Raw genomic sequence first — 8,859 nt, 5'->3', positions numbered from 1 at the left:
AAGTGTCATTGTCATACAAAAAAAAATGTTATTGTTGGTGAGTCTCATTAATTAAATCAATGTATTTGTATCTTCCAAATATACTTAAATGAGATGTTTAAATAAACTAAAATAAAGATTTTGAATGCTTAAATATCATCTTTGCCATTTTTTATGTGCTAATGTGCCCCTCTGATTAAACACTGGCCCCTCCTTGGCCCCCACAGTAAAATTGATCTAGAACCGCCACTGAATGTAAATATGCATATATATTCACTGGCCACCACACTAGATACACCTTGACCGATTAATAGCAATGTCAGTTTGAAATTTTCATTTATATCTACTGCCCTACAAAGTCTAACTGCAGTAACTACATTTTTGGTCAAAATTGAGTTATAACTAAAAATGAACTCCTTGATGTCTGTTTTATCTTGTGAATCTGACATGCACTCATCCTCAACAAAGGACTGTGGAGGCTGCACCTGATCAGGCAAGTAGCTTCTATTTTGTCTTTTGCAGCTTTGATTTAACTCAGGGCCGTGCCTTTATGCCTACATACAATAAACTTCTCTGCGACTGTGAAACATCCATAACTGATGGTAATACACTGAGCCTGGTCTGCCCTACAAAGTCTAACTGCAGTAACTACATTTTTGGTCTAAATTGAGTTATAACTAAAAATGAACTCCTTGATGTTTGTTTTATCTTGTGACAAAGTTTTAGATTTCAATTTTGCCTTATTCAGAGAAATAATTATATAGAAATTACAGTAACCACAAAACTCAAAACCAAACAGTAATTGCACTTGCCACTGTCTGCTTTGGATATATATACTAATTTAAACATTAAAAATAATAGAAATTATAAGTTTATTTGAAGGGAGATGTAATTATCAAGAAATGTTATATTTTAGTCTTAATATAATTTTAAGTCTAAAATACACAAATCTTTGAATAGAATTGTTAACACTTTTAAATACACGTATAACAAAATCAATTTGAAAATGTTTATTCACTGAAAACAAAATATAAAAGCTGAAGGAAGACAACAACCTTTTACAGCAAAAACAGTGCACAGTAACTACATTTTTGGGGTCAAAGGTCAAATAAACAATCAGGAATTTCTGAGCATAAAAATGACATCAATACATGTAGAAATAAGTGTCATGTGACTAATCTACCTATAACCCATTTGGCTGGCCAGTTAAAAAACATTAAAGCAGTTTTTCTCAGTTTAACCCTCTGTGTAGTTACTGCAGTTAGACTTTGTAGGGTTGTAGCATATGATGTATGTTTTTTTTCCTGGTCTCTATTCAATTCTAAATAAATGTGGTTCTAAAACATGAACAGAGATGCTGGGCAGACCAGGGCTGTGTTCAAGAAGTAACTTAAAAGCAGTTTTAGACTTTGTAGGGTGAGCTGAACTTGCAGTTGAGAACTTGCAGTTGAGATACATGTTTGAACACATTGTGAGGGTGGAAGAATAATGGAAAGAGCTCCAGTCTACCTCGAAAGAATAGAATGATCAAAGTTCGATTTCATTTCATTTGGATTTATTATACAGAAGTAGATTTACAAATAATAGGGATGGCAGTAGATAAAAACTATTTAGATTTGAAGGAGCTTCCCTGCCTTTCAACATTGGACATACAAACATATTAAAAAATATAGCTGACATATTTTGCAGCAGCAAGTGGTTGTTGAAATAATGTTCAAACTCATGCTCCAGTGAATGAAGTCTGATAATAATGGGCACATTCAATCATAAACTCTGTAATACAAATCACTGGTTCAGTTTAGTATTCTTCACTGTGAGGTGTGACTCAGCCCAATCAATATCTCTCAGTAGCACAGTATGGAGAGTGTCTCAGCTGATATGTGTCCTGGACACTTCACCATAGACATAAATAATATATTAACCCAAAAAAACTTGGGTTATCTGCTTTGATATCTAAAGAGATACAATTATTGAAATCCAGTTTATGCTCTGTTCATATCAAAGCTGGCTGGAAGTTGAAGGTGTTAACCCGGAAGGTTTCGACAGATGACAGAAATGCGACGCAGCCGAGGCACTCGCTGTCCGTTGAACACAGAATCCTGGTCCTTCAGGATCTCATGGGTGAAGTTAAATCTGGCCTGGTCCCTGTAAGAGTAAGAAGAGAATAAGGTGAAATTACTGCACTGCAAAAAGCCACCTCTCAAAAAGAAAAAATTTGGTGTATTTTGCTTAAAAATAGCAAAATTATCTGCCAATGGAACAAGAAAATTTGGCTTGACAAGACTTTCCAAAACAAGTAAAAATTCCTAATCTTAACAAACCCAAAAAATACCTTAGAATTAGTGTATTTTAACTGATACAAAGTTATTTTTTTTTATTGTTGTTGTTAAATGTTTCATGTTAAATGTTTAGTGTCATTATATATATTTATTATATTTATAATATATATATGTATATATATATATATATATAAACCACAGAATCCAACTCAAAACCAAACAGTAATTGCACTTACCACCATCTGCTTTGGATATATTTATATATATATATATATATTGAACACATTCCAAAACAAGTAAAAATGTCTAATCGAAATGAACCCAAAATACCTTAGAATTAGTGTATTTTAACTTATAAAAAGTGATTTTTTTTATTGTTGTTGTTAAATGTTTCATGTAAAATGTTTAAATATCAAGTGTCAATTTACAGCTATGTGCCAATGTACTAGTTAATTACATACATACTACACAACAATACACACTTCTATTGTTTCATTGATAATAAAACAATTCCATCTGGCTGCTTGTTTTACGTATGTGAAGAGGTAACATTATGTCAAAGTTATGATTTCTAGGTTATGCTTGAAATAAGAAATTATTACGGTACTTTGAAATAGCAGTTTTAACTTGTTAGTGTTGATGAAACAGCTTTGTAACTTTTGATATTCTAGTTTCAAGCATGAATTTACTCAGTTTAGGTCATAAAATCTCAGTAACAAGCTGTAATATCTGATTTAGATAATTAAGGAGCAAAACACTTAAAACAAGTGAAACAGTCTAAAATAAAATATGCTGACTAAGAAGAACTATCTTATCAGACAAAAAAATAAGCATATATCTCCTCGATCTAAGATATTTAATCTTACTTAGAATTCAGTTTTTGCAGTGTGCACTGTTTGAAGTTAAATAATGTCTGCAGAGTACAACAACAGAAATATGTGCAGCATTTCCTGAACCTGAGTATGTAGAGGGAGCGTCGGGGCAGCAGCAGGTCCAGCCACTCACTGGTAGCATCCTCCTTCACTAAGCGCATGATGCTGTCTGACAGCAGACTCAACCCAGCAATGGTGCTGCCACAGAACTTAAAAACAAAGAGAATGATAGTGAGAGCACAGAACACACAAAAAGTTCTCCCAATCATGACAGTGCTGAGTAGGGCTGGGCGATATGGACCAAAAGTCATATCCCGATATATTAAGGCTGAATATCGATATACGATATATATCCTGATATTTTTAATGGAAAGTGAGAGCAAATGTTCAGTCAAAGTCGAAGCCACATGACATGTCACAAGTAGTTTTATTGGAACTTTTTATTTAAGTGAACATAAATTAGAGATGTTCCGATACCATTTTTCCCTCCAGATACCGATTCCAATACTTGTTCTGTGGGTATCGGCCGATACAGAGTACTGATCCAATACCAGTATGTTATAAAAAATATATCATCCTACACCTGCATGACTGTGATATGATTATCATTGTGGTAAGGCCTGGCTCAGGTTAAATCCTTTGTAAAACATGAATAAATACAGCAGATTCAAGCCATTTATTTTTAAATAAAACAGTATACAAAACAGTAGTGCAACAGCAACTTAAATAAATCAATCTAGGAATATATTTAAATTAAAGTGCAGCCATGATATAGTGAACTGAAGGCACAGTATAAAAAACAGTAGTCCAATAGCAACTTAAATAAATAAATCTAGGAACTGTGCCAGAGCTTAATGGAGCGAACCAGTAAATAGGTTACTAATTTAATAAATTATGTGGTATTGGATCGGTGCCTGGACTCCAGTACTCGCTGACACTGATGCCAGAATTTTCGGCAGTATCGGAGCAATTTCCGATACTGGTATCGGAATCGGAACAACTCTAGCACAAATGCTGAAAAACAGGAGTAGCCTACCTTTTTAAAAAAAAGGTAGGCTACATCAAAGCTCCATAAAGTGCACATTTAAATACAAAAATATCTTAAATAAAAATAGCCTATGAAATAAAATAGGACAATCTTTTTCCGAAATAAATATATTTAAATGAGAACAGAATAACAAACATTACAAAATTACTAAATATGACAAACCCTAGTAAGGGCAGCATTTATCTATAAAGAATTAAAACAAATTGAACTATATCGATATATGCGATATTGTGTAATTCTATATCACATTTAAAAATATATTGATATATATTTAATATAGGGCTGGGACTCAATAAAAAAAAATCGAATTAATTAGAGGCTTTGTAATCCATTAATTGAAATTAATCGCATTTTAATCGCATATAAATATTTGACCTGAGAACAGTGAGAAGTAATTTTTTTCACATGGATTTTTAGTATACCATTGAATAATGACTGACTACATAGGCTTAAGCAACAAAAATATTGTTTATTTTTGTTCAAGTCCAACAGACCAGTGCAATTTTTGCCATTAAGTCTAGCAATAGCATATTTAGAAATATAGTACATTTCAGAAATTCAGGTAGCCTATAGGTAGGTAGACCTTCTGTAAACTAGAATACTTTGTTTTTTTAAGTAAAACACAATCCACGCTAGCTACCACACTAGCCGCTAGCTGCTATATGTTTTGCATTGAGGTGATACTTGAGGCTGGATGTGCTGCGCTGATATGTGAATTCCTTGTTGCATAGCAACACAACCATGCTCTTATTGATGCTTCCATCCGTTGGTTTTTTGTAACAAAATGTCCCATCATCCACGGGGCCAACCAAAGCGCTCTCATCAGCTTCTTCCTTCATGTTGTGATGTGGTTTGTTGTTGTCTGAACTCATGAACGCTAGTTGGTGTTCCAGTATAATCGGTCCACCTGAAACTCATCCAGTGAGAAACGTTCCGCGGTGCAAAAATCAATGCGATTAAAATGCGTCAATTTTTTTAACGCGTTAATTTTTGTGTAATCAATTAATCTTAATTAACGCGTTAAAGGCCCTAAAAATTACTAAATATGACAAACCCTAGTAAGGGCAGCAGTTATCTATAAAGATTTTTTTTTTAAATTTAACTATATCGATATATGTGATATGCTCTAATTCCATATCACATTTAAAAATATATCAATATATCTGTTATATTGATATGTCGCCCAGCCGTAGTGCTCAGATAATTATCCATGTTAGAAACTAACTTTTGTGATTGTCAGTTTTCTTTGCAGAAATAAAAAGAGAAAGCTACCTTGACACTGTCGATGTGAGGCTTGATGTAGCCAGCCTTGTCCAGATCTAGGATGTGCACAGGGCCGAGCAGTGGACTCCCCTCAGGGAACGCTACGGATCGGACACGCTTCAAGACCTCCTCACACGATGCCCCCCACGTCACACGCTCAGTCTCTCGGTACCCATGAATGGCCTGAATGAGGGAAGTGAACACAGCACGAATGCCATGTCAGTGTTGCACATTCATGCTCAAACTATTCAATCAGTGAGTTTAGAAATGATTGATATGATGTTCAGAAATCTTGTACAGCCTGTGGTTGTACTGTATGTCACCTGGAGCCAGTAAAAACATTTGCATTAGAATTTCAAGTATGTAGATGTCTTTCAGTTTGAATTTGTTCCATTCTTACTTCATTTGTGATTTGGCAACATATGTTCTTTCTAACAAAGTATAATGTTTATTAATGGGTTTGCATTAAAACCGACCAAAAACTATATCAGAAAATGGGAAAATAAATTTTCTTACATCTGCAGGTATGATGATATTAAAGATAAATGATCAACTGAAGAGTTAGACCTCTCTCACTACCTCTTCTTAGCCTTTCTTACCCTCAATTGTGTCTATATTACAGGTTATATAGGCCTACTTCCAAGACAAAGTGTGAAGTTATTGGTTTTTATCACACAATATATATTTGTTCCATTCCATTCCATCTTGGAAAAAAGGGATTTTCTTCTCCATTTAGATCAGGGATGGGCAACTGGAGGCCGCATCAGGCCCGCACCCTCACTTGAAGTGGCCCTCAGTACAACTACATGCATTTGAGTATTTTTCTCTTTTTTTGAGCAAATCTTAAAAGTGCAGTGTAAAAATGCACAAAATGACTTCTTGCAATTAATGTTGGTCTGCTGTTCTTGCACTGAAAAAAAAGAAATCTCAGTAAGTGGTTATTTTTCATTTGCTTCAAACCTTTTGTACTCCTAGTTATATTGTTAAACATGCATTTGAGCATGAAATATGTTAAGTTACTGCACTGTAAACATATTTAAAATTGCAGTTTCATCATATCTGGTTAAGTGTACGGTCCTATATGTGACCCTGTGGTAGTGTCCATGAAAAATTGTGGCCCCCTGCAGCATTTTGCCCATCCCTGATTTTCAATAGAGTGCAATGGAGTGAGAATAAAGTCCAGCGTCGACACGTATTTGTAAAAACCAAAACACAAGTTACAAATTAGAAATTTGTATTTGTGGATAGCAAAACACATAAGGACTATTTGTAGATCAACCTCTGTGCGTTTGCAGATATTATTTAGACACATTTAAGCCCATAGAGAACTGACATATCTGTCGGGCTCTATTCAATAGTAATAACAGTTTAGCTCCACGTGAAACTTTTTTGACATGTGAACGTGTTTCCTTTTGTCCACCTGTACTCCTGAACACCACTTACATCGTCCCAGTGGTCGAACTCGTAGCGTTTCTTCCTCAGGCCTGGCTCCAGCTCCCGCAGGAAAGCCCCTTCCTCCTCCTCAGTGATGAAGGCCGTCCTCACCTCCACCTGGGACCCCACTATCTGCACCAGCTCCCGGCTGGAGCCGGAGATCAGAGCCTGATCACGGAGCGGCAGCGGCCTGCTGGCCCCGGAGCTCAGAGAGCGGAGGTGGCCGGAGAACACGGCTGCTGTCTGGACCCGTCTCAATACTGTCAGCGGCACCTTCATCCTCCTGTTGCTATGTAGACTCGATACACTCTCCTAGTTAACTTTTACTTGTGTTTTGGTCTTACTGACAAGAGTCAAGCGGTTATGTGAGACGCCATGTTGAAAACGCAATGCATTGTGGGGGGCGTAGTCCAGCAGTAAACCGTCAATCGTGTAGGTTAGAACAGCTATTCTCAACCTTGGGGTCGGGACACCAATTGGGGTCGCAAGATGATTTCTGGGGATCGCCAAATGATTTTAGAAGTCAGCTCTGTCTCCACTGTGTTAAAGTGTTCATGTGTTAATGTGTTTTAGTCTTTTTGGTCATTTAATGTCTTTTTTTGGTCATTTTGTGCTGTTGTTTTTTGTCATTTTGTGTCTTTTTTTAATCATTTTGTGGTCAATTTGTGTCTTTTTTGGTCATTTTGTTAACTTTTTTTGGGTCATTTTGTGTGTTTTTTTAGTCATTTTGTGTCTTTTTTGGTCATTTTGTGTCATTTTTTGATAATTTTGTTTCCTTTTTTGTCATTTTGTGTCTTTTTTTGTCATTTAGTGTATTTCTTTGGTCATTTAGTGTCTTTTTTGGTCATTTAGTGTCTTTTTTTGATCATTTTGTGGTCAATTTGTGTCTTTTTTTGATCATTTTGTGGTCAATTTGTGTCTTTTTGGTAATTTTGTGTCTTTTTTGTTCATTTTGTGTCTTTTTTGATCATTTTGTGGCCAATTTGTGTCTTTTTTTTGTGTGCTTGCTTGCAAAAGCACACTTACTTATATTCACCGGGTCTATTTCTTATTTTGTGTGCACATTTTGATTAGCCACGCCCCTTTCACTTACTAGTCAACGTTTGTCCTAGAGACTTGTATGAGGTGTGTTAAAATAATTTATTATTTTCTATTTTGGTAAATAATTTGATTGCTTGATTTCTGCTTCTCTGTTGTTTGACTCCCTGTTGTCTGTCCCTGTTGTCTGTTTCTGTGCGTGACGCAGGTCACTATCAAAGGTCAAACCTTGGGTGTAATATCTCTCTCTCTATGCATTTATATTGATTTAGAAACTGTGATTATGACATCCAGATGTATTGGTGCACAATTTGTGAGTGTGTGTGTATGTGTGTCTGGAGAGAGCGATGACCACAGAAGGCCGAATGAAAATCCTGTGTGAAGAGATCTCTGTAAAGACATAACAAGGCAGAATGTTTGTCCTAACAAAGTTTGTTAGCAGGTCAGGGCAAGGCAAGGCCTTGTTCCGGCAGCAAGCAACAGGTGGCATGACGTGTATTGATTAAAACTGGCGAATCAGCGGATGAAGAAGGCAGAACTTCCTGGAAGAGATCGACCAGCATGTTTTGTAAACAAATGTTAGTATTTTAATGGGTTCAGGGAGAGAGACGTGGTTCAGACTTCACGAACTGAAACCCGTCTGTTTGTATTCAGGGACATGAGTTTTTGAACCCGGAGAATCTCTGTAAAATGCAAATTTTTTGACGTATTGTAATAAAACTATGTTAAACTGAGAACTTGGACACCTCCAGCTCTTCATTCCCCATCAACGATCTGCGCAGGTGTCAGTGTACTCAGCAGAAAGTCCCTGTTTAATCCCTGCCCCTTTTGATAAGCCACGAGAGTCACGGTCCAGAGGCAAGCACACAATCAAAATTTCTTTAGAAATGTTCTAGTTTGGTCATTTTGTTTCTTTTTTGGGTGATCTGAACTGCGTGTGAAATAC

At 36.0% G+C, this 8,859-nt stretch overlaps 1 protein-coding gene across 1 annotated transcript; it reads right to left on the bottom strand.

Annotated features, from left to right (window-relative positions):
* Nucleotides 1-1,055: 1,055 nt before the first annotated feature.
* Nucleotides 1,056-7,353, bottom strand: alkbh7 (alkB homolog 7). The gene is made up of 4 exons (XM_059347691.1): nucleotides 6,885-7,353; nucleotides 5,451-5,624; nucleotides 3,215-3,339; nucleotides 1,056-2,124 (listed from the first exon to the last, which is right to left on the bottom strand). The coding sequence occupies exons 1-4, from the start codon at nucleotides 7,152-7,154 to the stop codon at nucleotides 2,004-2,006; spliced, it is 690 nt and encodes a 229-aa protein (XP_059203674.1). The 5' UTR covers nucleotides 7,155-7,353; the 3' UTR covers nucleotides 1,056-2,003.
* Between the last annotated feature and the right edge of the window lie 1,506 nt (nucleotides 7,354-8,859).

The sequence above is a fragment of the Centropristis striata genome, chromosome 13 (assembly GCF_030273125.1).
Source record: "Centropristis striata isolate RG_2023a ecotype Rhode Island chromosome 13, C.striata_1.0, whole genome shotgun sequence".
NCBI lineage: Eukaryota > Metazoa > Chordata > Actinopteri > Perciformes > Serranidae > Centropristis > Centropristis striata.
This window is presented reverse-complemented; position numbering and strand designations above follow the sequence as displayed.

Bases quoted from the DNA above. Each gene is read 5' to 3' on its own strand.
- alkbh7 (XM_059347691.1), bottom strand. From the start codon at position 7,154: ATGAAGGTGCCGCTGACAGTATTGAGACGGGTCCAGACAGCAGCCGTG. The intron at 3,340-5,450 runs GTAGCTTTCTCT...TTTGTTTTTAAG, and splicing joins CTCACATCGACAGTGTCAAG to TTCTGTGGCAGCACCATTGC. The intron at 2,125-3,214 runs GTTCAGGAAATG...TTACTCTTACAG, and splicing joins CGCTCCCTCTACATACTCAG to GGACCAGGCCAGATTTAACT.